Below are 27,033 nucleotides of genomic sequence, written 5' to 3' on the forward strand. Positions count from 1 at the left end.
ATCTAGTTTTGCATTCAAGAATCAAACATTTTTTCACAGACTATCACTTTGTGGGAGAAAAAGTTCAACAAGGAGATTTGGAAGTTATCTACATTCCAACAAATGATCAAACTACTAATGTGTTAACCAAGGGTCTTCACAGTCCGTGCTTTGTTAGGCATTGTTAAAATCTCAAGCTTGGGAATCCCAGCTGAGATTGAGGAGGGGGGGGGGGGGGTGGGGTTGGGTGGGGGGTGTTGAACATAGTTGACTAGTGCCACATTATTAGAAGTCGGTTAGAATTGCCACATCTCAAAAGTCTGTTAAGATGGTTAAAGGTTGTTAAAAAGAGTCTGTTAGGTGGTTTATGAGCTAATAAACTAGTCTTCTATATATAACATATATTGAGTCAGTTTGTAAACACGTGATTGAAATAAGCAAAGATCAAATTCTAATTTATCTGTCTCTTTCTATAGCTTTTATGCTCATCATTGTTCAATTTGTTCTTTCATTTCTGCATATCTGATATTTGTTATCAGCTAGAACTGTCCAACAGTTTAAACAACTTTATAAAATAAAATAAAAAGAAGACAAGATTTAAGGTCATCTATGTGTATACATATACTACATATATATGCTTCCACAACCTTCATATGCAGCACCACATAATCTATGCTACAGGATCACTTGAGGATGTTTGTCATAGAATTAACTTAAAACTCGCCGTACGGCCTGTAAAATTCGATGAAGAAGATCTCCATTGGTCAAGGTTTAACTGGATCCAAGTTCTAAGTAAAATATTGTAGACAAAAAGGTATTAGGCGAACCATAATTAAGGGAAATCCAAATAACTAAATGTCTTAAAATGGTATGAATATTTATTGCTCAAAGTCCATTATTTTTGTTCCATACACAAATAACTTCATAATAAGGAAGGAAATACAGAAAGGATCAGCGTCGAATATCTATGTAATGGGCGATAACTATGATCGGATTTCTTCAGTACTTCTTGAGGAAACTTTTGAACCAGTGTGCTGAGAGTTTGGGGTACCTTTTTTGGTTGTCGTTGTAATCCACATAATTGATCCCAAACCGAACAGTGTATCCCGAATTCCATTCAAAATTATCCAACAACGACCATGCAAAGTATCCCTTCACATTGACACCATCCCTACTTAAAATGGAAGCAAAAATTAAAATGCATTGAAGGCGTCAATATAGTTTTTTTTTTTTTTTTTCCCGAAACAAAGTTTATAGTTAAACTTAATATTAGTTGGTTAAAAAGAACTTACTTGATTGCTCTGTGAAGGTAATATATGTGGTGATAGTAGTAATAAACTCGTTGGGTGTCATTAAGGGCTTCTACAAGTGATAATTTGGGATCATTGAACTCATCAACACCTACAATGTGTACGTAGTTTCAAATATAGGTTTTATAGAACTTCATTGTATTTCACCATGTACAATCCAAACATTGGTTATGCAATCGATTAGGCTTAAAAAAGTCATTACCATTCTCAGTAATGTAAATGAGTGGATCATGATACTTCTCCTTCGTGTAGAGTAAAAGGTCTCGAATTCCTCTTGGATAAACATATAGCCAATCTGAAGCAGCCTGTAACTCATTTGATGATAATTGAGCTTATTACGTAGAGAAAAATTGATGTTAAAATCAATAAGAGTTCAAGCTAACAATCTGATGTTACCTTTGGACCGATGGGGACTCCATTTTTCTCAGCTGTACAATGTATATGGTTAATTATCAGAGTGTAATTATTCCAATTAAGTGAATTAAATTGCTAGAAAGTTTTTTAATTTGTACTCACGGGATTGATTAGAGCGAGCATCTGTTAAATAGCTTGCATTTACAGAATTGTTTGAAGGTGCATAACTTGCATAGTAAGCGGTATAGTAATTTAATCCAAGAAAATCAAATGACCCCTTTAGCAACTTGGATTGTTCTTTCGTAAACTTTGGTAATCGGCTTCCAACAAGAGACCGCATGCTGTGTGGATAGTCGCCACTCGTCAATGGTTCCATAAACCTACAGAAACATGGAAATTGCAAGCATGAACTTGTTGGCCAGTGAAAATACATATCCGAAAATAAACATTTAATTGAGTTAATCGATATACTTACCATCCAAACATAAAATCCAATGATCTTAACGCAGCGTTTTTATGGTGCTTTGCCTCAGAAACCGGAACAAACCAATGTGACACCAATGTTATTGATATCATGCCTTTCTGAGATGCCTGTACATGTTCATGCAGATTTGATTGAGCAACAAAAAGGTACAGTATTTGTCTATCTAAGTAATAAATTACTTGATCTTGTATTATCACGTAGTATTAGTGAATCATATCAAAATTTTCAACTACAACCGAATATTCTGACCAAAAAAATAATACCTGATATTTATCCTTGTATACTTTTACAGCAGCTGCATGAGCAAGGAGTTGGTGGTGTGCCACCAAGTATGGTTCAGTAGCCGAATTTCCACCGGTGCAGTTTAGTTGCTGCCAAGTAGAACATCGTCCTGGTGCAAAAGACCCGCTAGCATAACCACCGTAGCTATAGGTCCATGGCTCATTTAACGTGATCCAATGTTTTACGCGGTCGCCAAATTCATTGTAACAAAGTTTTGCATAGTCTCGAAAATGTTGGCTGCAATCTAGAAAAATTTAAATTAAATGCATTCTGATTTTGAAGCCCATATATCTTATTAGTTTGCATTCAATTAAAGAGATCATTTTGTGGAGGTTAAAAGTCGTTCACTCACACAATTTTAGGGCTTAAGAAACCGCCGTATTCATCTTCTAAAGCTTGCGGAAGATCCCAATGAAAAAGTGTCACAAATGGCTTTACACCTAGAGTGTAACAAGTAAAAGCATAAACTTCGATTAGATTATGTTTATGAGTGCAAAATTGTTCACGAATATGCTCTGTAATAATGTTCTTTATTCAAATAAATGGAATATCGTATTTTTTATTTTTAAAACAATACCTTTGGTTCTGGTTCCCGATTGACTAAAATCTTACACTAAAACTTTATTAATTTCAACACTTTGATTGAAGGAGAAAATTTAAACTTCAGTATTAATTAAGAAATTTAATAACAAAAATTACTATCTCCGTCCTAAAATCAGGTAAAGATTAATACCAAATAGGATTCTTATTTTTTTCCTCAAATTTGAATTGTGTGAAATGTGATCAGACTTTTTAGTTTATCAAAATAAAAATGTTTTATTTTTAATTTTAAATATTAGTACATTTTGGATTAAAAAGTGAATAAGATTTACATTAAGAAAACATTTCACGTAAAACAATTGGTACATTTTACAAATATATAACAATGTGGTGCATTTGTCCAAAAAGAAAAAAACGGTACATTAATGAAAATGGGTGCATTATAAATAAATTATGGGTACAAATAAAGATTAAAAAATATGGGTACAAATAAAATTTTAAAAATCTAGGCACAAAAAAAAAAACATAAATACATACATACATACATACATACATACATATATATATATATATATTTATTTATATACAGGTACAAATTAAAACTAAAAAGAAACTGGTACATATTAAAAAAAAAAAAGGTTGTAAATTAAAAAATAGGTACAAATTAAAAACAAATATATAATACAAAATAGTCATAGATATAAATATATCAAAAATAATGTTTCTAATACTAAATGGATCTATTTAGAATGGTTAAATAACTTTTAATTATAAAATTCAAATATGCTGACATATAAATATTTTTCTGCATAAAAAAACTAAATCACAACTTCTGATAAAAACTGAGCAATTCTAGTAAGATTTATAATATGAATGCCTTTACACTTTGTAGAGATATAAGGTGTCATTCTAGGATTCCATTTCTGAGTACCATGACCAACAAAAAGACTTTGATGAAAAAAAATTAAAAAAGAATAAGGTTCCCGTCAATGAAATAAAAATTTGAGGGATGTGAACCAATTTCTCCTTGATTGAAGGACAAAATGTTAAATTTCAGTATTAATTAAGAAATTTAATAACAAAATAATCAAATCCTTTCTAAAATCATGCAAAGATTAATACCAAATAGGATTCCTAAAATAATAACAATTATTTTAACTATTATACCTCGATCAAAAATTGAAAAAGAATAAAATTTTAATCAATGAAGTTAAAAATTAAGGAACGAAAACTTAATTTCTCCTAAAAAGAAAGTTGGAAAAATGAATGACATTATGAAAATTTATCACCATAGCGTAAAAGTTCGTTGATGAGATTGTTGTAGTATTTGATTCCTTCCTTGTTAATGCCCCCACTTAGCTTTCCATCTATGACAAGAGAAAATAAACGTTAAATTATATATAATATATATATATATATATATATATATGTATGTATGCATTCTTGGTTATATTATACTGTGGATGCGAAATATAAACTTACTCGGTAACAATCTGGACCATGAAATAGAGAATCTATAAGCATCCAACCCCATATTCTTCATAATGCCCACATCTTCCTATATATAAGAACACAACATTTTATCATCAATGTCTTGTGTTTCTTAAGGCCCCATAATTTAGTCTAACCTATGATGTTGTTGGAAGATAATTATTAATTGGACCCTTCCAACTACAAATTGTATAGAAGAATAAATTTAATGTGATTTCTACCTTATAATGGTGATATTCATCATTAGCCACATCTCCATTGCTTCCATCTTTGATCTTCTCTGCATATTATCATAGAAGATTTTGAGTATTAATTTAGAGCATAATGACCACATAAATCCTTATATACAAGTACATGTATGGTACACCGACCAGTCGCTTTTGTCACCACACAAAGACTCTCAATTAGTATTTGATTGAAAATTACTACACATACTTGCATAAACTAATACTGTAGTATCTTGCAGAATAATTTTCCATTCTTATTCCCATAAAAAATTTAAAAAAAAAAAATCGAAAGGATAATGCTTTGTGTTCCTTTATGGGGGTCCCCCAACTTACGATTAACAAATTTTTACCATCTGAATATCATAATTGGAACCGTTCAATCTCTTTATCATCATCTAAGATCATATCTATGAAAAATCATTCAATTTAGAGTTCGTTGGTCATTCATATGCATAAAAAATTGAATGATTTTTCTTAGATATGATCTTTAGATGATGATAAAAAGAATAAATAGTTCCAATTATGATGTTCGGACGGTAAAAATTCATTAATTTAAAGTGGGGACAAATAAAATCGCCCAGGGGCAAGTAAAATCTCCCAGGGGGATACAAACATGATCCAAATTGAAATATTCTGCATATTGGTACTCAATAGTTAATTTTTTTTTTTTTTTTTTTTTAAATAAGGAGGAAATCCACCTCTTACGGGGCGGGAAGTATCTTGTAATTAATTTGGTTTTATCATATTCATTATTAGTTTTGTATATGTTTTATTTATAGTTTCTTTTGAGGAATATTCATAATTTTTATATTTAATTATAAACTTATTTATTGAAACTGAGCGTGTGTTTGATTCTACGTGTATATCACAAAAATACATACTATTTTGTCTCGTACATAAATCATAAACATACTAGTAATATACTACAAACTATCAAGATTTATATACAAGTACATCCCACATGGAATACATTGAACTGCATGTACAAGAAAAATAAAAGATATCTAAAAACTTGTAAAATGTAAAAATTTCGAATTATGTACCAAAATTTATGAGACGATACCGAATTTGAAAACTTCTGAATATTTTGAATTTGAAAATAAAATTTTGATTTTGTAAGTTTTGGGTTGAAAACTGGAAACCCTGTGCTTAATATGATTCGATTGGTTCGAATCTCTCCTTTGCATCCGTAAATCACACCACATGCAAATAGTACTCACGTGGTTTAGGAAATGGAAAATATTCAGTTCATACGTTTCAATTTAAAACCCACTGAAGGAACCCGTGAAGTTAAACTATCAAAAGCCAACTTTTAGTTTTTTGACGCCACACTCAATTGGCTGATTTTGTCGCTCATACCGAAAATACGTGGATTAATATATAGACAAAACTGATACAATTGTTAATTCACTGATCTATAATATAGGTGAATCATGCCTGTATATAGACTTTACATATGCTAGAACCTGTTATAAATATTAGTTTTTGTGTAACTAAACCGCATCACACATTAAAAAAAACGTTAATTAAAAACAGAAAGAATGAATTTATATACTCCTTGGAAATGATTTCAAGTTAAATTAGCTAATTATTTGACTTGACATACACACCTGGATATTTGTGGGTGTAGGTGTCCCATATGCTTGGTCCTCTACCATCTTCTCTTGCTGCACCTTCATACTAGAGAAAAATAAAACACACACACATACAAGAGTACAAACCAGTATTAATTAATGTCAACACTAATGCACGATGCTTGGTCTGACATTGAAAGAAAAGCCTGATCAACTAACCAAAACTCAAATTAAAGGGTAGTTAATTAATTAATTACTAATCCTCTACAGAAAGATTGGAGAGTTTTCTTTAGTGTCCTTGGAAACAAGGTGGTACATCACGAATTATCTGAGTGATGCTATCCACACACCATTTTTTTACCTTCTACACACTTGTTTTTTTTAAATCTGTCATTTGATCATCTTCAATTCGTTCGATCTGACGGTCAAAAGTTGAGAGGAGTGTGTGAAAGGTAAAATGATGTGTGAATAGCATCACCCGTATCATAATACAAACAGAGGAATACTGAAAAGTATATTCTTTCTCCACTTATATTAGGACATATGATGTAGCAGCTTTTATTCTGAATTCACACAAAAATCGGTTGAATGACTGACCTGGTAAGATGATGAAGCAGTGCCAAATATAAACCCTGCTGGAAAACTGCTCCTGTTGAGGAAAGCAGAATCATAACGACTGGGCGTAATCGCAGCTTTACTACTTGTCAATACAAGGCCAACTAGTAGTAGCAGCACACATGACAGAGGAGACCCTAAATGCAGTGACATAACTTGTAAGTTTTGGTGATTTAGATGCATTGGCTCTTCCTGGCTTGGTGCTCATATATATAGAGCCTAGATCCAAGAGGAGGATGTACACACTTGAAACAGTAAATTAAATGGCAACTAGTTTATTTATTAATACTAGTCTTTGATCGGATATGAAACCTTTACAATATTTTTATATAAAATAAATATTCCGAGAAGCTACAAGCATTAGGAGAAAAAATAGCTTGCGCAACGAGATTTTGAGGGATGAAACAAATTTCGTTGCCTAAGTGGCACTTACATGACGAAATCATAGATTGGTCGAGCAAAAAAAAAAAAAAAAAAAAAACCTTTATGCAACGAAAATATTCGTCACACAAGAAATAGCAGGAAAAAATTTTTGCAGGCAAATGTTTGCACGACGAATATTTCCACATATTCGTCACGCAAAGTTTCACTCAAACGGTCAGATGTCCTTCAACCGCTCCCATTTAGTGCGCGTTTATAACGCATTTTGCGCGACCAAGTGGTTCGTCACGCAAAGTGTTACGGGTTCTATATAAACACAATTTCAGAACCCTAGTTTTCAAAGGTTTTGTTTCAAATGCGATGGTTGATTCGATTCTTGATTCAACGAAAAGTTACGTGGGAGAAGGCTCTCGTGAAGGCAAAGGTAAAAAGGAAATTTATTGTTGATTGAATTAGTTGTTTTATATTTGATATGGTTGAATTTCCATTTTTTTTTTTCCTAAGTCTATTACTTTTAAAATTTTGTGGTAGAAAAAGAAATGAGGAAAAGTGTGATGCGAATAAAGAGGTACCGTCGTAAGTGATTGTTGTCCTTTGAAGACAAAAGTAGGGCTAATGCGTATGCCGAACTTAGGTTTGACATTGGGGTTTGGCGCAGAACCAATGTTCTACTGAGTTTGATTCTTGGAAAATGGTGCCTGAGGAGTTGAAGAAGTCCATGGTGGGGGAGTTATCGCTAAGTTTGTATTAAAGAATGTATAATTATTTTTGTTAAAAAGTAGTATTTTTTTAAATTACTAATTTATTTCTATTGGCATTAATATAGGTTCATTGGGATGTTGATGAAACCGATAAGAAATAGCGGAAGTATCTGGATGACCTTTTCAAGATGCATTTCCGGTAGTGGAAATTCAACATGCAGTAGGATGTAGAGCGTGGGGGAGTTCCCGATGCCCCTGCTGATGCCCTGGAGGTGGAGGATTGAAGTTCGCTTGTTTTTTCTTTTTTTTTTTTCACGAAATAAGATATATTTGGACGTTATGTTTGACTTTGATTAATAAATTTATGTTATATGGATGACTATTAATATTTACATCAGTTATAATATGTATTTGGGTTAATAAATTAGTTTTATTAATTATTTTGGTAATGTTTAATTAGGTTTGAGTTTTTTATTTAGATTAAAATAAAAATTTACATTAGTTAAAAAGAAAACGGAAAAAAATGATTTTTTTTAAAAAAATATTCAAGTTGTGTAACCAACAGAGTATTCGTCATGCAACTTGTTTACATTAATTAATGATAAAGAAAAAAAAAATTTAGACTTGTGCGACGAATATATATGTTAGTCATGCAAATATACTTTGCGCGACAAACACCATATTCATCGTGCAAAATGATTCGTGCAAAAGTAATATGTATAATGTGGTTTCAGCTGCAGAAGTGTAGAGGCAGAAACTGCAGAATCCGCCTCTTCACCTCATCCCCCTTCATTTTTCTTCAATCCGGCATTCATCACTTCCATTTTCTCTCAATTTCATCATCTAATACTCCCTCCATCTTCTTCTTTAGGTTGATCGAGCTATCTTGGTGTGCCTGGTAAGTGTTTTTTTTGTTAGGGTAAAAATATTAATGTCAATTCATACTAACGCCATGAAATTCATTGTCTTAGGGATATTGTGTGTGAGTAGCGATTGGTGGAGAACGATTTGGAAGGTAGTTTCTTCGTTTTATTTTTAAAAAATATAAAAATAATTAAATTATGTTGAAATTATGTTGTGAAATTATATTTATATTATGTTGTTAAATGTGTACGTGACGTACAAATATGTGTTGTGATGTAATTAACTTCGTACTTGTTTTTTTAAGTAAAACTTAGTAAAATTATAAACACACACACACACACATATATACATGGGTAATGATATAAAGACTAAATTTGTAGACAAAATTTACAAACTGAATAATGTGTCACCAATAAAAATGAGCACATTCATCAACGCTTAAATAATAATTCAATCATCAACTTCCATTTCATTTAGTTTACAAAATTTTGTCTACAAAATTATTCTCCTTGACATTATTCTAGTATGTGTGTGTGTGTGTGTGTGTGTGTGTGTGTAAAAGCCATGCAAATTGATAGAGCTAGAGCTAGAATATATTTTAGGATAATTAGCAGGAATGATCTGTTTTTAACATTTAGTTGTAAAAATGGTAGTGTTTATTACGTTGTCATTATATCATCATTGTGTGCTTTGTTATGTTATCATTGAGTCATCAATAAACTATCAATATGTTGTCATTACTAAAAACTGATCATTTTTACAACCAAATGTCAAAAACTAATCACCTTGTAATTGCCCTACATTCTACCTAACACAAGGTACTGATAGTTTAGGTAGGAGAAATCATAGAGTTTAAACTTCAAATTTGAAACTGCAGTTGACAAACTTATGAAGCACTTGACTAATGTAAATCTAGGAAGCATAAAATTACCACAGAGAATATAAGAAGACAAAAAAAAGTCAGTGGTGCGATGGGGACCTCACGCGAAGCTGTAATACTTCGTTTTTCAATTTTAAAAGAAGTTACAAGTTCGAATCTTCCATGTTCATCATTTTACGAAGAATTATATGCAATTACCGTGAAGGAAAGATAAAAGAAGACTTTAATGAATTTGGAAACCCTAGTGCGAAGGCAAGAAAAACAACAAATTAAGAGGACTTTCACAAATTGTCAGTTTCTTTGAGGACAAACATTTGTATTAACTCATTTACCTTCACAAGTCCGATTAAAGTTTGCATTCTGACAACGTCTTTTGAACCTGAAGACCCCAAAGAGAAAAATTAAAGTAAAAGCCCTTACAGGCTTACACAGGAAATTAAGTAGGTTGGTTTTTCTTTTTATATTTTATTATGCATTTGGTAATGGATTCCCATATTTTCTATAGATGTTTAACAACCATTCTTTGCTTGTATGAAACTCCAAATCTAGGTTTTGGCTTTTGGCTTTTGGCTTTTGTCTTTGATTTGTCCCAATCAAGGTTGTTGCATTATTCATAATTTTTTACGACGTCCCTGCAAGCAAAAGAAAATCCAAATCATACTCTGCAATTCACATGTTCACAAGTTTTTGCAAAATTGTACAATGATTGCAAAAAGATAGGTATTATTTAGATTCATGTTTGTGGTTAAAGGTCAATGCTAATTTTACAGTTCTTTTATATATATATATATATATATATATATATATATATATATATAGGTTAGGATCGCGGGACACTCATTTTTTCACACATAGAGTCAATTTCGTAATGTATTTTAACGATCAAACCATTCATCTTTTAGGTCTTCTATCAAAGATCACGTCTATCAAAAATCAACCAAATCTGAAACTATATGACCGTGAGATTAAATAATAGTTATTTTAGTGTTTCTGTGCAAAACCATAAACATTCATTTTTTTCACTACTGAATGTCTTAATAGTTTTGGATTTGCCTAAAACTTTTGCAAGGATGGCCTATGAATAACAAATTGAAACTTAGACCGTACGGATGGTTGAAAAATGTTATCAGGTGGACCCTAAGAAAGTGTGTAAAAAAAAAAAAAATTGTTCCCCGATCTTGACCATAGATCTATGTGTGTGTGTGTGTGTGTGTGTTATACAAGTGATATTTGAGGAGGGAGGGATGAAACCGAAGACCTCGGCTCAAGGATCGTGCTTCCCAATTCTTATATTTCAATAGTAACAACTTATCTTGGTGGTTACTAGTACTGATCCAGACTGTTAAATCATTAGATAATTATGATCATAATTAATCACATATATTAAATCATTGTAGTTACTCGTACTGAACCAGACTGTTCAACAGGTGATACTGTAATGAACAAGAATCCTATCCGGATTCTTTTTGTAACGATCTCAGAAATCCATGTATCGTGTTCGTTCATCATACATCGTGCAATCATAAATTATTTAAAATTTTATTATTTAAAATTAAACATAAACATTACTTAATGAAAATTAATCACACGATATATAATAAATAAACAAGATTTATGAATCCGCAAAATCCTCACTAAAAGAATCGAGAGAGGATCCGGATTCGTCTATAATGAGGTCTCGTGCATGTGATTTTAGGCTAATATGGTGTTCAGTTCAATAATTGATGAGTAATTGACAATGCATGCAGATGTGATAGTCGCGTATAAATATAAATATTGAAGGGAGTTTAGGTAACCCACCATGCAATTATAGCTGAAACGAAACAAAACCTTACTCCTGAGCTGGTCATTACATTTACATATGTTTTTAAGAAATTTGTCTTGGCGGTGCTAATTAGTGGGGTCAAATTTATTAACCTCGCAGTTAATACTCATCTATAAGGTTAATTTGAAATAACAAATTAAACGATTACGTTGCTAATTTAACAACCATAACTGCAATTATACTAATATTTTTTCTTGTATATATAGTAGATTTGGACATTATGCGTGTGTGCAGATACCAACCAAATTAAAAATCTTGTCAACACGAACCTAGACTCTACTTTCAGTGTAGATATACCACCTATGTCAATTTTCATTAACAATTGCATCCAAAGTCGTCATGTGTTCTGTACTTGAGCACCTTGGGTAAGAATTTTGGTGACGATAACTTGTTTTTGGATAAGCTAGAAAATATGGCTCACAAACTTGGGTAAACTGAATTCATATCTAAAATCACCTAGGGGTCTTTTAATTCTGAATGTACTTATTGAAAGAAAATAAGTTTCTTGAAATTTTTAATTTCGAATTGTAGTCTCACAAAAGATCGTTGAAATTAAAAAAACCGCCTAATCATTTGAATGAAAAAAAGGACATTTAGAAAAATGTCCCATATAACTTGCAGACGATACGATTTGACAAAAATTAGTAAAGATGGCACATTCTCGTGTGAGTTTGGTTGGTAAATTAGTAAGGTCTGGTTTGGTACTGAGGTGATTCCAAAAAAAAAAACTGGTATAAAAAAAAGCTAGGAGCTGTTTTTGTGTTTGGTAAACATTCAGCTTCAGCTTTTTGTTACAGTTTTGGGTGAAAAAAGCCAAAAACAAGAAGCTGCAAAACCCAGCTTTAAAAAATCGGCTTTTTTTCACATCTGTTTTACATAAAAGTTTACCAAATACTATAATACTGTTTTTTTTTTTTTCAAAAGCACTTTTACAAAAAAAGTTTACCAAACACTCTGCTACTTCATTTCATAGCTGCTTATTCTCACAGCATAGCAGAAGCAGCTTTTTTTTCAAAACACAGCAATACCAAACCAGCCCTAAGGATGTTTGTGAAAGTTTCCCTTTTTTTGTTAAGAGATAAAAAATTTGGCTGGCATAAAGATTACCGGAGTGCACATAATTATTTTTTATTAGTAACACATAATTTAGTTTAAAAATTTAGTCTGTCTAACATTATCTAAATGATAAATACGTAAACAACTACATAATGATATTCTGAAAAAATTAATAAAAAGTTAAAAGTCACTTAATACCACATTTTAATCGTGTTTTTCATTAGTTATAAGTGAAGGATCTTAGATTCGATTTTTTTTTTATAACAAATTCGGAATCAATTTATTTCAACACTCTTTAGTGTAAATATATCGTTATATTAAAAAATAAAAAATAAAAAATAATTTTTATAAAAACAAACTAATAATTAAACACTGATATTATCTTCAACTTAACCAAGTGTAGTCTTCTAAAAAGTGTGTTTCTTCATGTGAATGAAAGCTGTACATGTTGGGCAATTGCAAGGCATCTACAGTCAATGTCCAAAACAAAGTTTGACCACCTCCCATCCAATAACAATAATGAATAATATAATAATAACATGCACCATGCGTGTGTGTGCGTGTGTGTGTGTGTGTGGAGCAAGGACTTAGATCTAATTTGAGAAATACGGATGGATTATGATAAACTTTAAGGGTGCGTTTGTTACATCGAATTCTCATCTCTAAGGATCAACAAATTGTCAAGAAAAATTGAAAAAAAAAGGGTAGCAATCAATTAAAAAACACACCCAATCACATAACACAATCGTAAAAATTCAAAAATTTCAAAGACTCTGAACCCAAAACAACAAAATCGATAAAAAAAAAAACCAATAATAATTTCAGATCTGCAAAACTAAATCGGAGAGGAGCAGGATGAGGACGAGCAAGAAGAGGATGAGAGAGCAAGACTAGGATGAGGGAGTAAGACCTACAAGACGAAGACGAGAAGCAGGACGAGCGAACTTTTTCAAAGACGGTCTTAGCAATCCCGTCATATTTGAGGGTGCTCGCTAAGAACTCTTAGCGAAGGAGATAGTGTCACATCCCGGCCCAGGGCAGACCCATTCCTGGGCCGGGATGTGACAATTGGTGTCAGAGCCTAACCCTGGTCGGGTGTGTGCCGACGAGGACGTCGGGCCCCTAAGGGGGTGGATTGTAACATCCCACATCGCCGAGGGGAGTGATCCTTAAATGTATATTCCCATCCTTACCTAGCACGAGGCCTTTTAGGAGCTCACTGGCTTCGGGTTCCTTAGGAACTCCGAAGTTAAGCGAGAGGGGGGCTAGAGCAATCCCATGATGGGTGACCCACTGGGAAGTTGCTCGTGAGTTCCCAAAAACAAAACCGTGAGGGAATGGTGAGCCCAAAGCAGACAATATCGTGATACGGTGGTGGAGCGGGCCCGGGAAGTGATCCGTCCCGGGCTGGGATGTGACAGATAGTCGGAGCGAGTCCGATTGAATCCCACTTAACTTAATCCCGCTGCCTAACAGACATGGGACTGAAGCAACAATTAGTCCAGTTCAATCCAAAGAAAGTTTGTGAGCCCAAACAAAAACACCCTAATAATATAAATATTGGTAAAGATGGTCTTTCATTAGACATATTCGGATTTGACAACATAAACGTATATGGTTGAAGGAGATGGAGAACCTTCTTTCTTTTATTTTGTGTTTGGGCGACCTTATTGTGTCATATCTCCTACTTTGCCCTATATAGCTAAGCTACGCTACGATTAATCATATCAATAATTTTATAATTGAATTCCATGACTCTATAATCATGATTGATTATCATCCTCAAAATTAATGTAATCCTTCCAACTTTGTTCTTTAACAAAATTAAGATGTGACCCTAATCCATTAAACAATCAGTTTTTTCGACAAATAATATTCAAAAACTAGATTCGAATACAGAACTTCGAGTGAAGGATAAAGTGTATTGAGCTACAACATTTGAATTCAATCATTTTTTTAAGTCGATTGACCCTTAAACTAGCTTTACCGTATATGAGTGATTTTGGACTACCATTTTCATCTTTTACACGGTTTTGAAGCCATCATTAAATAAATCAAAGAAAAAAAAAGTGAAAATTTGGAAAAAGGGCAAAAAGAAGGCGGAAATTCACTTCCCTTTGCCATGCTGTTTGGTCATGGTTCTATCCTTGTGTAGGGTTATTGTCTTTTTTTTTTTATTACAAGCGATATTCTAATATTAATTTACATAAAAAAAACTAGAGTAAGTTTTGAACATGAACACAGTGAGTTTAAACAAAAAATCCTAACCACCGGGTAATACACTGCTTTCAAAGTTATTGCCTATCAGGAGTAAATTTTCTTTTATTGTCCTAATAAAGCCTCCCAAAGGGAAAAGGATCATGTTGTTGAGAGTTACTACGTACTAGCTAGTAGCTAGTAACTCCTAATTGATGTAGAAGACAAAGACAAGTTGACAACCAGCGACAAGCTACCACATTGACGTAGTAGGAAAATGATCAACTTGCTTCCTACCGGCAGATAATTTTTTACCTCAACGTATGTACCAAGCCTTTCCACGCATCCATGCACCATGCACCATGCACCATGCACCATGCACCGTTACACTTAACCCACCTGTAATGTTGGTTTGCTTTGCTTGATGTCGTCTACATACGACATACATGCAGTCTTTCATCTTTGCTTTCAAAGATTAATATAAAGAAATTCCAAGGGTTCTTATTATTTAGGGTGATTTGAATTATCACCTCAGTACAAATTAGATTCTTAAATTATTTGTTTCGATAAAATAAGTTCCTAAATTTATTAAAAATTATTAATTTCATCCTTACAATTATATTCAAAACTATTTTATCCAATTTTTCGTCAACTTAAGTCATTTGACACACTTTAAAGTGTAATACCGTCATTTTCTCATGTGTAAACCCTTAACATTTCATTTAGGTTGCGAATCTAACGTATAATTTACCCTCCAAAATTAACTCCATACACTATTTCTTTATGAAAAATTACCAATATATCATCAAATGTGTATCATATATAAGTAACGTGACTTAGAGTGATGAAAAATTGAATATAGTAGGTTCGAATCTAATATTAGGATGTAATTGGCAGATTTTTATAATTCAATGACTTATTTTTCTTAAAATATAGTTTAGGGACCTCATTTTCTCTCTGGTGATAATTTTGGGACTAAATTAGCAGTTCACCCTATTTTTTAACATGCCGTCTTAACACTTGTATTACCTAATTCTAGTTATAAATTACGGTAACTAAGTACTCGTAGTAACTAACATGGTCGTCTTAACACTCGTAGTATCCATGTCATTTAGTTACAAGATTTAGTCTACAAATTTAGTCTCCCTAGTAATATCTCAATGCATGAAATAAAAGTATTCTCCTAATCTTTTAGTATTCAAAATGAAAGAAAATTTTAAAATGACAAATTATTTAGTAATGGGTAATGTTAGGAAGATTAAATATGTAGTTAAAATTTTATAAACTAAATGACATGGAAGTTGATAATTGAATTATTATTTAAGTATTGATTAACGTGCTTATTTCTATTAGTGACACATCATTTAGTATGTAAATTTAGTCTACCTAGCATTACTCTGTTGCCTGAGCAGCTTGACATATCATTACAGCAATACTGTATATAGAACATTTTCAATGGAAGATGCAAATGCCTTGCAATGAGCATTTTGTATTTTCGGTTGGCCAGAAATTCTAAAGGATGAGAACTAAAATAAACATATTTTAAAAATATAAAATAAAATAAAATTGTAAATAGAACTTTTACCTCTCAATTTACGAGTCCGAATTCTCTTTGTGAGAACCCAGAGATCTATGAATTGTGTCCGTTCATCGTATATCGTGTGATCAGAAATTATTTTAAATATTTTTATTTAAAAATAAACATAAACAGTACTTGAAAAAAACTGATCGCACGATGTACGATTTACGAACACCATTCACGTATCCCCAAGATCTCCATCAAAAGAATTTGAAGAAGATCCTGTTGATCAATTTACAACCCTGTATTAAAAATGCTCTTATAATATAGTTCTGAAAAAAGTTTCAAAATTATAATCATTTCCTAAAAGTTAGTTGGCACTCTTTGCGCTTCGCATTGGGGACAATTTAGTGAAAAAGAAGTCCAAGTGATGCGCGCTGCAACTAGTGGAGCGTGGTTAAGTTGAAAACATTTTTGCCTTTTTTTTTTCCTTTCTAAAAAAGATCGACTAATGGTAAGGTACAATCATTTATTTTTTTTGGGTCAGAAGAAGCTATAAAAAGTTTCATTATGTCTATAATCACAATCGAGCAGACTCACTAATTCGAAGAATCAAGTTCGGAAGCTCTCACATTTTTTTGTTTATTGGGGAGCTGCAATCCGCTTTGTTACTTGCTCACTACTATAACTCTAGCGTATGCTCATCATCCACATAATTATCTATCGTATCTTTCACCTAACTCTAGTTAATTTTCATATCAAATGCTCATTTTTCAATTTTGAAAAAAAAAAAAAAAAAACCAAGATTAAGTGAAAAGACATGTGGCAAATGATTAGGTATATGTTTTACCTACGCTATAGTTTATGATGGTAAGACATACTCAAATCATTGGAGTAAAATTCAAATTTTAGGTTTTAAATTTACCTCAACTTACTCCAACCCTTGGACCAAATATGAGTTAAAACTCAAAACTCATTTCTCAAACAAATTTAGCTTAAGATTCTCCCTAGATTAGTGAAGCTGAACCACCATATTTTTTTTTGTTTTATATATATAAATTTATTGAATCTAACATCTAAGATCTAATTTGATCAAATCTAATGGTCAAAAAAATAAAAAATCTAATAGTCTAAATTTAAATCTAATTGTTAAAGTAATTAAAAAAAAATAGTTCATGTGTTTCATATTCTTTGTAGTGTTAAAATAGTAATTTTTTAATATTTATTGGTATCTAAATATTTTTAGGTTAAAATATTAATAAAATTAAATTAGAATAGTCTACATATGTCACATCCCGGCCTAGAGTCCACCACATCCCAGCCCCGCTCCTCCACCGTAGTACGATATTGTCCGTTTTGGGCTCCGACCACGCCCTCATGGTTTTGTTTCTGGGAACTCACATGAGAATTTCCCAGTGGGTTATTGTAACATCCCACATCGTCCAGGGGAGTGGATCCTCTAAGCCTTATATGTATATTCTCATCTCTGCCTAGCATGAGGCTTTTTGGGAGCTCACTGACTTCAAGTTCCATTGGAACTTCGAAGTTAAGTGAGTAGCGCACGAGAGCACTCCCATGATGGGTGACCCACTGGGAAGTTCTTGTGTGAGCTTTCAGAAACAAAACTGTGAGGGCGTAGTCGGGGCCCAAATCGGACAATATCGTGCTACGGTGGAGGAGTGGGCCCAGGATGTGACAACATATATATATTTTTAAAAGTTACTTTAAAAAAAATTATCATAAATTCATTTTTTAATAATCGTGAGTTAAAATTTTAATTCAGAAAGGTTGAATGAGAAAAATTATTTCTCAATTAAAATCTAAATTTTTTAGATTAAAAATTTAAGTTTTAACCTAAAAATAAGATAAATCGGGTTAACTTTTGTATGGAAACGATGTTTCATTTTTAAAGACTTGTTAAATTTTGACAGGCAGATATGTTTCTGGGGGACTGAAATTTGACAACCATACAGAAATTGTTTACTTTTTGTTTAGATTCGCATTTAATCAAAACCAACCACACATGACATGAGTGATGACTAAACATGACGCAATTGCCAGACATACCCTCAAATTTATCTTCTTCATTTTTTCTTGAAGGTTCATTTAACATAAATAATCTATTTACAATGTCATTTTGTACTTTCTGTTGTATTGCAGCGCGTGTCACGTAGCTCGTTGATTCCTTCCATGACCAATAAAAACCCTTCTTTTTGTCACGTCTCTTGCGGTTTCGAATTTTTAACAAAATGCGTGCGTGAATTCACTGAATTGCATGCTGTGTTGATGTAGTTTCTTCAAAATTGAGCTCCTAAAGCTCAATTGCAGCCGTGCGTGTGAGCAATTTTGATCATTGATGAATGGATGGCGGAACCTAGGAGAATAACTTGCAGATAAGGGGCATATTGTTACCATGCTGTTTTAATTTAATTTATAATATTATATGTAAATTTATTTTGATATAAAATTGTATTATTAGATCAAGATGTCATATTGATGACGCATCTTTTTTATGCAAGTTGCTCTTCAAAACTCAAGTAATGAAAGTGCGTTTGAATGGAGAGTTGGGGGTTGTACATTAGACCGAAGGTCCAACGCATTGGACCAAATTAGGGCTGAGCATGTCCAACCTCTACTTAGTTTTTCCCATTCGAGGATTAGTTGAATTCCGTGCATAGATGTGAAACCATGAATGTGGTTCAATTGATTCTTGAATTATCCCAGGATTTGGACAGTTTGGGAATGCACAGTTATGGCGCATAGTTTATGGTTCAAGGATTAGGATTCGGTTGTGGGGATTTCGGTGTCGTCTATGTACATTCTTCGGGTGACACATAGGTATTTCATATCTACGTCGTCCATCTGAAGAACTGTACCAAGATGCTGCCGAAATTCCTCCACGTCGAAATCTAATATAATGTAGCCGTAAATTACGTGACATAACTTTGCATTCCCGAATAGGATATTGCTCTTACTGGAGGCATAAGGTGACAATATCATTTGTATGAAGTTGTTGTGATTGTTGTACTGTTATTGTGGTTGCAAGAATTATGGACAGAACGTGGATACAAAACCCCAATAGATGCGTGGACGAATACTTAGATAAAATCAAGGATTTTATTGACTTTGCATGTACACACAACCCAAGTGCAACAAGAATCTGGTGTCCTTGTAGAAGGTGTAACAACACGTTAAGGGACATAATTGAAAATGTTCAATTTCATTCAGTAGGGAATAAAATGGTGGAGACCTATAATACTTGGAACCATCATGGGGGAACAATTAGACAATGCTTCATCTTCAAACACTACAAGAGTAGGCTATGTTAAACCTAATTTGGATCCTAATGAACAAGTCATGGATATTATAAATGATGATTTTCCATTTGCATTGACAAACACCAATCAGGAAGGGGAAGATGATGTGCCTACACCAATGGACAGTGTAGAATTCGAACAATATGAAAAATTATTAAAAAAATGCCAACCAAGAGAATGCTTCCAAAGGACATTGTGGAACTAATGCACGGAAAAATAAAGTATTGTATGTTGAACTAGTGTTTTGATTACTTTTTGAGGGCTTTCAAGAGAATGCTTCCAAAGGACAATTGTTTGCCAAAAGACCATAGAAACACGCAAAAGGTGTTGAATGGTCTCAGATTGGGTTACTAAAAAATTCACGCTTGCTAAAACAATTGTATTTTATTCTACAAAGAGAATAAAGGATTGGATACATGCCCTGTATGTAATGAGTCAAAGTTCAAAATGACATCTCACAATAGAAAGACTAAGATTCCACAAAAGGTCATGCGTTATCTGCCTTTGAAACCTAGGTTGTAGCGATTGTATATGTTGACGTATACTACCACCGACATGAGATGGCATAAGGAAAAACGGATAGATGATGATGTGACGAGGCATCCTGCAGATGGGGAGGCATGGAAAGAGTTCGATCGAATGTACCCCGAGTTTGCTGCTAATCCCCGGAATGTTAGATTGGGTCTTGCCATTGACGTATTCAATCCGTTCGAGGTTCTAAACCAACACCACAGCACTTGGCCGATTTTCGTATTTCCATATAATTTGTCGCTGTGGAAATGCATGAAAAAAAAATACGTGATGATGACTCTTTTGATAATTGAGGATCCTGGTAGGTTAATCGATGTTTACTTAAGGCCGTTGGTTGATGAGCTAAAGGATTTATGGATAAACAGTGTGTGGACGTACGATAAGTGTACTAAGAAGATGTTCACTTTGCGGGGAGCAATTATGTGGACTGTGAATGATTTTTCCTGCATATGCAATGGTTTATGGATGGAGCACTAGGGGTTATATGGCATGCCCTGTATGCAAGGATGATGTAATATCTGGTAGGCACATCGGAAAAGTTTGTTACCTTGGTCATTAGAGATGGTTTCCATGGGACCATGAGTGGCAGGAAAAGGATAAAGAGTTCGATGGGAAAATGGAGCCTTGCCTTAGACCTAGAGAATGGTCCGGTGATCAGATTTTGAAACAGCCTAACCGTTTGGATTTTGCTCCGTTCGGGAGAACAGTGAGTAGGACCATACCTTCTACACATATGAATTGGACACACAAGTCTATGTTTTTTGAGCTCTCGTATTGGTCGAAACTAAAATTGAGACACAACCTCGACGTTATGCATGTTGAGAAAAATGTATTTGACATATTGGTGGGCGCCATTCTAGATATCGAGGGCAAGACGAAGGACACAATCAAAGCTCGTCTTGATTAGGAACGAATGGGAATACAAAGGGGTTTATGGATGAATAAGGACAGTGATAAAGCCAGAAGTGATCTTGCGTTTTTTTTTCCATGAAACTGAATGACAAAAAAGAGTTTCTAAAGTTTTTATCATCTGTAAAGTTTTCAGATGGGTGTGCTTCTAATATAGCGCTTGCATGAATGTTGATAGGGGTAAATTTGTTAGACTGAAGGGTCACGACTGCCATGTGGTTATGCAATGCCTATTTCCTGTGGATATTCGACACCTATTGCCAGAAGATGTAGTAAAGCCAGTCATATTGTTGTCAAGATTTTTTTCCCAAATGACGTTAAGAATGTTGTGAAAGACAGACGTTAATCATTTGTGCCATGACATTGTCCAAGTCCTCTGCAAATTTGAGATGATATTTCCTCCAGCTTTCTCCACAAGTATGATCTACGTGATTGTTCACTTGTCGGAAGAGGCATTGCTTATTAGTCCTATCAACCATCATTGGATGTATCTAATAGAAAGTTAAATAATCTTCATCATTTGTTTACTCATCATTAATTGATGCTTACTAATTTGTATCGTATCGTTTTATTTTGGTAGGCTTCTCAAGAAGTTGAAAAAAAAATGTATGTAATAGGGTGAAGCCCGAATGATCAATTATAGAGGCTTGAGTTCAATATGAGTCGCTTACATTTTGTGGAATGTATCTAAAAGATGTGGAAACGATTTTCAATTGTCCTCAGGGCAATAATGACAAGGGTGTGAGAAATGAGAGACTTTCTATTTTTGTCCAAAGTACACGACCCTTTAGAGATCTTGTACGAGGCGAGTCGTTTTCCAAAAATGACATGGAGGTAGCACATTTGTTCGTACTCAACAATTGTGATGGGACAATGGCATACCTGGATGAGCATGAAGTGATGATGAAGCGAGAACATCCATCACATTTGTATGACAAGAAACACTATGAATTGTTTCCACAATGGTTTCTCGAATATGTAAGTCATAAGTGTTTTGTATTTGACATATATATTGTAGTATTTAATTTTCTTAAACTAACAGGTGTATGTTTTTGTATAATTTAGGTGAATCAATTGAAAGCATCGAATTACCCTACTTACAACGAAGTGTTATATAACTTCGACGTTCGGCCCAATTCGCGCTAAATTGTTCTCGGGTTGCCATGTTAACGGCGCCAAGTTTTTGGGGGCTACACGATGCGACAAGTTATGTACGAAAAATAATGATGTCCATGTCCTAATGGAAGCGAAAGTACAGACATTGATTTCTATGACAAACTAACAAGCGTCATGCAATTGCTTTACAAAGACCGATGTCAAGTGATCATTTTAAGTGTCGATGGTTTGATACAAACCCAAATAGGTAGGGAAGTGTTAAAATCGACCATGGCTTACTATATGTGAACACTAACAGAACTTGGTATGATGGTGACCCTTGCATTTTGGCAAACATGGCAAAACAGATTTTGTATCTAGATGACTCTAAAGTCGGGAGAGGTTGGAAAGTTGTTCAGAAGATGGACCAGAAGAATGTGTATGCTATACCAGAACAAGACCCTACTAACAACGACGTCGACAACGTCGTTGACCAATGTTTAGAATCTTTAATGGAAAATGATGCGAAAACACTTCAAGATACAAATCTTATCCAAGACCGTTTCAGATACAAGGAGTGGCTTCAATCGAAATACCGATTTAGTCAATTACAATTGACCTCGGTAATCTTCCGCGATATGATGCCGCAGTGGGCCCCAATGATGACTGTGACATACCTATCGACGAGAAGGAATGAGAGATTGAAAATGATGATAGCGACGATATTGAAAGTTATTATAGTTCGGATTATGAATAATGCAATTTATTTGTGACTTGCTTTGTAAAATATATTAAATGATATTTTTTGTAATTTATGAATCTTATGTTATAAATAATTTTTTTTTATTTGAATAAATTTAAATTAAAAAAAAATTTGACCCATGTAAATTAAATTTTCATTTCATTGTGCAACAACTACCTTATTGTTCATCGCACAATGAGCTGAAAATTTGACTTTCTAGGCGGGCACCAAAATAGTTTCGTGAAAATTTGAATTTTTTGCGCGACGAATACCTTTCTCTTCATCATGCAAGAATCTCAGGATTTAATTAAAATGCCAAACACTTTCCCCTCTGTTCTTCCTCTCTGTTTTTCTCGACGCTGTAAACACCTTTTCTCCCTCCAACATCCCTCTCTCACCAATCTCTGTCGCCCTTTCACCCTCTCGCCATCAGACTTCCTTGCACTGTCTCTTCCTCCTCCAACAACCCTTTCTCTCACTCAATCTCTATCACTCTCTCTCTCTAAGGTAATTTTTCAATTTACTTAACTATAGTGTTATACTTGTAATTAAGGTTCTAAGAAGTAGTAATTGTAGGATTATTTCTTAATTTCAAATTAGGGATAGGAATTTGTAATTTTAGGATTTAGTAAAGTTAGGAATTAGGGTTCCTGACCCTCCTTGCATATATATCACCTTGCTGGTTTTGCTTCTGTTGGGAGTTTTTTTTTGTTGTGTGTATTTTCAATTGTCAGATGCCCTTGTTAGGAGCTTTGTAAGGCTAACAATTTGGCTTTGTTTCTATTTATTTCTTTAAAAAATGTTGTTATTGGGAGCTTTGTGCCACTCAATTTTATATAAGTTGGACCTGTTTATACGATAGAGGAAGTGTTTGGAGCTTTGTGCTAATCAATTTTATATAAGTTAGGAAAGTACTCAGTTTTTTGTATGTACTATGTACTCTGCATGTATATCACCTTGCTGGTTTTTGTATGTAATTTGTACTCAAAGCTCAATAAGCACATCTAATTCAATGCATATTAATTAGAATTACATGATTGGTAATTTTAGGAATTTGTAATTTTATTCAATACATATAAGGCCACCTCCAACTGAGGACTGGCCAGAGGGCTCGTTTTAGCCCTCTAGTTCTCCAAGATATTAATATTTTAATGAACAGTGCATGACCATATTTGCCTCCGTCTCCAACTAAGGGCCAAAGGACCATAGGGCCAAACATAATTTATTATTTAAAAACTATAACTTAAATTCAAATCCAACGGTTAAGTGACGTTAGCTAGCCGTTGGATTTGATTTTTTTTTTTGCTATAAATAGGGTGGATATTGGGCTATAATTCACACAACTTTGAATTCAATCTTTTTCATTTCAAGTTTGCCATGAATTCCAGCTTTGGATCCTCTTCGAATTCCAACTAGGGGTCCTTATCCAATTCCAAATTGGAAGTAAAATGGGCGCAAATGAGACAAGAAAATGAGCAGTCTGATGAAAAAGTTCAAGTAAGGCGCAATAAACAAAACAGAGTAGCAGATATGGTTGCGGCCATGATGTGTCAGCTAACTGAGGAACAACCTCAATGGGGTGGCTCTGTTACTGGTCGCTCTTACAAACTACGAAACAAAGCAATGGTGCATGCCAATTGATGAACAATTACTTCAACCCCAACTCAGTGTACATAGAAAATGATTTTAGACGTCGCTTCCGTATGAGGCGTCATGTCTTCGAGCGTTTACTTTATGATGTCCAGCAGGTCAATCCATATTTTCGACAAAAGCGGGACAGAGCAGGCCACCCTGGTTTCTCACCTAATCAGAAGGTTGTTGTTGCACTCTGAATGGTGGCCTATGGCTCCCCAAATAATTCGATGGACGAAACCTATGGTATGTCTGAGTCTACATGCCTTCATACTTTTGAACAATTCTGTGACATGATTATTTAGGTTTACAAAGACGAGTACCTCCATGAGCCAAATCAAGAAGATCTGAATCGGCTCATTCGCAAAGCTAAATACCATGGGTTTTCAGGCATGGTAGGGTCATTAGACTGCATGCATTGGGATTGGAAGAATTGTCCCACCGGATGACAATGAAGCTTTAGCGGAAGGTCAAGAAAGCCAACTGTTGTGTTAGATGCAGTTGCCTCATATGACACATGGATCTGACATGCTTTCTTTGGAGTCCCTGGATCCCAAAATGACATTACAGTTCTTGGGCGTTCACCCTTCTTTAATAACTTGACGGAAGGTAAAGCACCTCAACTTGACTACTACATCAACAGCTGTCAATACAATATGGGGTATTACTTGGCAAATGGAATCTACCCAAAGTGGGCGACACTTGTCCAAGCAATTCCAAACCCTAGGAATGATATAGAAAAGTTGTTTACCTTACACCAAGAGGCATACCAGAAAGATGTTGAGAGAGCTTTCAGTATTCTACAAGCACGGTGGAAGATCATCAGTGAATCGAGAAGAGGGTAGAGTCGAGAAAATTTAGACTCCATCATGATGTCTTGCATCATATTACACAATATGATCATGGAGGATGAGCGAGATGGGTATATTGATGGAGAGTCCGATGACGACCAAGAAGATCCAAATAGGTCAAGAAGGGCTCATGCAAAAATATATGATGGGCCTAATTTGCCTTTCAATCCAAGAACTAGTAGTATCTCTATAAATGAGTACATGAGGCATTATAGAATGATACGTTCTCATGCCACAAATAAGTACCTACAATAGGATCTTGTTGCACATCTTTGGGCCAAAAGAAGCATGGAGGAGGTGTTTAAGTTTTATGTTGTTAAATGTTTTTAAAAATTTTGTTTTAAGTTTCATGTTGTTAAATGTTTTTTTTTTTATGTTGTATAATTTGTATGTTGGTTAATGTTATTTAATGTTGTTTCATATTGTTTAATGTTGTTTCATGTTACTTAATTTAATTTAATGTTGTATAATGGCTTTGGAAGTTATAGTTAAAAAATTTAATTTAAAAAAAATATGAAACAAATTTTGTGAAATAGAAGTTATAGGAAAAAAAATAGAATTTAAAAAAAAATTAAAAATAGAAGTTATACGAAAAATTTTGTAAAAAAAATAATAATAAAACTGTAAAAATAATAATAATAATAATAATAATAATAATCAATTGCAACGGCTAGCTGTTGCATTTGAGTTTTAGCTTAAGTATTCCTGTCAGTTATAACCTACAGGATTAATGTTTTTTTTGCCAGTCTCGGGCTGGCTGCAACTAGCCCTTTGGCCCTCCCAGATTCCACAAGCCCTCTGGCCTAGCCCTTGGTTGGAAATGGTTTTCTGACTATTTTCGCCCCTCTGGCCCTTTGGACCCTTCAGTTAGAAATGGCCTTAGCTCTTTAGCCTGAATGCCTTTAGAAAATAACAACCTGAGGAAGATTTTTTGGAACTCTCTGAGCATTTCCTAAAATATGCCAGAGGCCTTCCACTAGTTCTTAAAACTTCAGGATCTTTTTTGTATACGAGAGATCTGGATGCATGGAAGAGTAAATTGGATAATATTCATAGATTCCTAATCCAACTATTTCAAATATCGCACATCTAATTCAATGCATATTATTTCTTAATTTCAAATTAGGGATAGGAATTTGTAATTCTAGTATTTGGTAAAGTTAGAAATTACGGTTCCTCACCATCCCTACATATATATCACCTTGCTGGTTTTGCATCTGTTGGGAGTCTTTTTGCTATGTGTATTTTCAATTGTTAGATGCCCTTGTTATCAATTGTCAGATGCCCTTGTTAGGAGCTTGCTAACAATTTAGCTTTGTTTCTGTTTATTTCTTTTTAAAATTGTTGCTCTTGGAAGCTTTGTGCCACTTAAGTTAGACATGTTTATACGATAGAGGAAGTGTTGGAAGCTTTATGCTAATCAATTTTATATACGTCAGGAAAGTACTCAGTTTTTAGTATGTACTTTGTACTCTGCATATATATCACCTTGCTGATTTTTGTATGTACTTTATACTCAAGGCTCAATAACCACATCTAATTCAATGCATATTAATTAGAATTACATGATTTTAAGTCGGCGTAGAATCCTAGTTGTGCTACTTATCTTAGCAGTTGTTTATAGGCTGATAAAACCGTGTCTTTTTATCCCGTGAGTTTTTTCATCTAAGCTAGGATG

At 33.8% G+C, this 27,033-nt stretch overlaps 1 protein-coding gene across 2 annotated transcripts; it reads right to left on the reverse strand.

Moving 5' to 3' along the window:
* Positions 1 to 835: 835 nt before the first annotated feature.
* Positions 836 to 7,635, reverse strand: LOC137739933 (beta-glucosidase 12-like). 2 transcript variants are annotated; one of them, XM_068479686.2, is made up of 13 exons: positions 6,839 to 7,635; positions 6,278 to 6,347; positions 4,662 to 4,720; positions 4,432 to 4,507; positions 4,239 to 4,316; positions 2,762 to 2,849; positions 2,391 to 2,646; positions 2,119 to 2,234; positions 1,806 to 2,023; positions 1,686 to 1,717; positions 1,492 to 1,594; positions 1,272 to 1,380; positions 836 to 1,150 (listed from the first exon to the last, which is right to left on the reverse strand). In XM_068479686.2, exons 1-13 carry the CDS (start codon positions 7,037 to 7,039, stop codon positions 979 to 981), a joined length of 1,578 nt encoding a protein of 525 aa, XP_068335787.2. In that variant the 5' UTR covers positions 7,040 to 7,635; the 3' UTR covers positions 836 to 978. The 2 variants fall into 2 exon arrangements, with proteins under 2 accessions (XP_068335787.2, XP_088556535.1); XM_088700409.1 differs by having other exon boundaries at positions 836 to 1,153; positions 6,839 to 7,054.
* Positions 7,636 to 27,033: the final 19,398 nt, after the last annotated feature.

Source organism: Pyrus communis, chromosome 9, assembly GCF_041283825.1.
Source record: "Pyrus communis isolate YQ-2024b chromosome 9, ASM4128382v1, whole genome shotgun sequence".
NCBI lineage: Eukaryota > Viridiplantae > Streptophyta > Magnoliopsida > Rosales > Rosaceae > Pyrus > Pyrus communis.

Bases quoted from the DNA above. Each gene is read 5' to 3' on its own strand.
- LOC137739933 (XM_088700409.1), bottom strand. From the start codon at position 7,039: ATGCATCTAAATCACCAAAACTTACAAGTTATGTCACTGCATTTAGGG. The intron at 4,721-6,277 runs GTGTGTATGTCA...GATAATATGCAG, and splicing joins CTACACCCACAAATATCCAG to AGAAGATCAAAGATGGAAGC. The intron at 2,024-2,118 runs GTAAGTATATCG...ATGTTTCTGTAG, and splicing joins TTGGATTTTATGTTTGGATG to GTTTATGGAACCATTGACGA.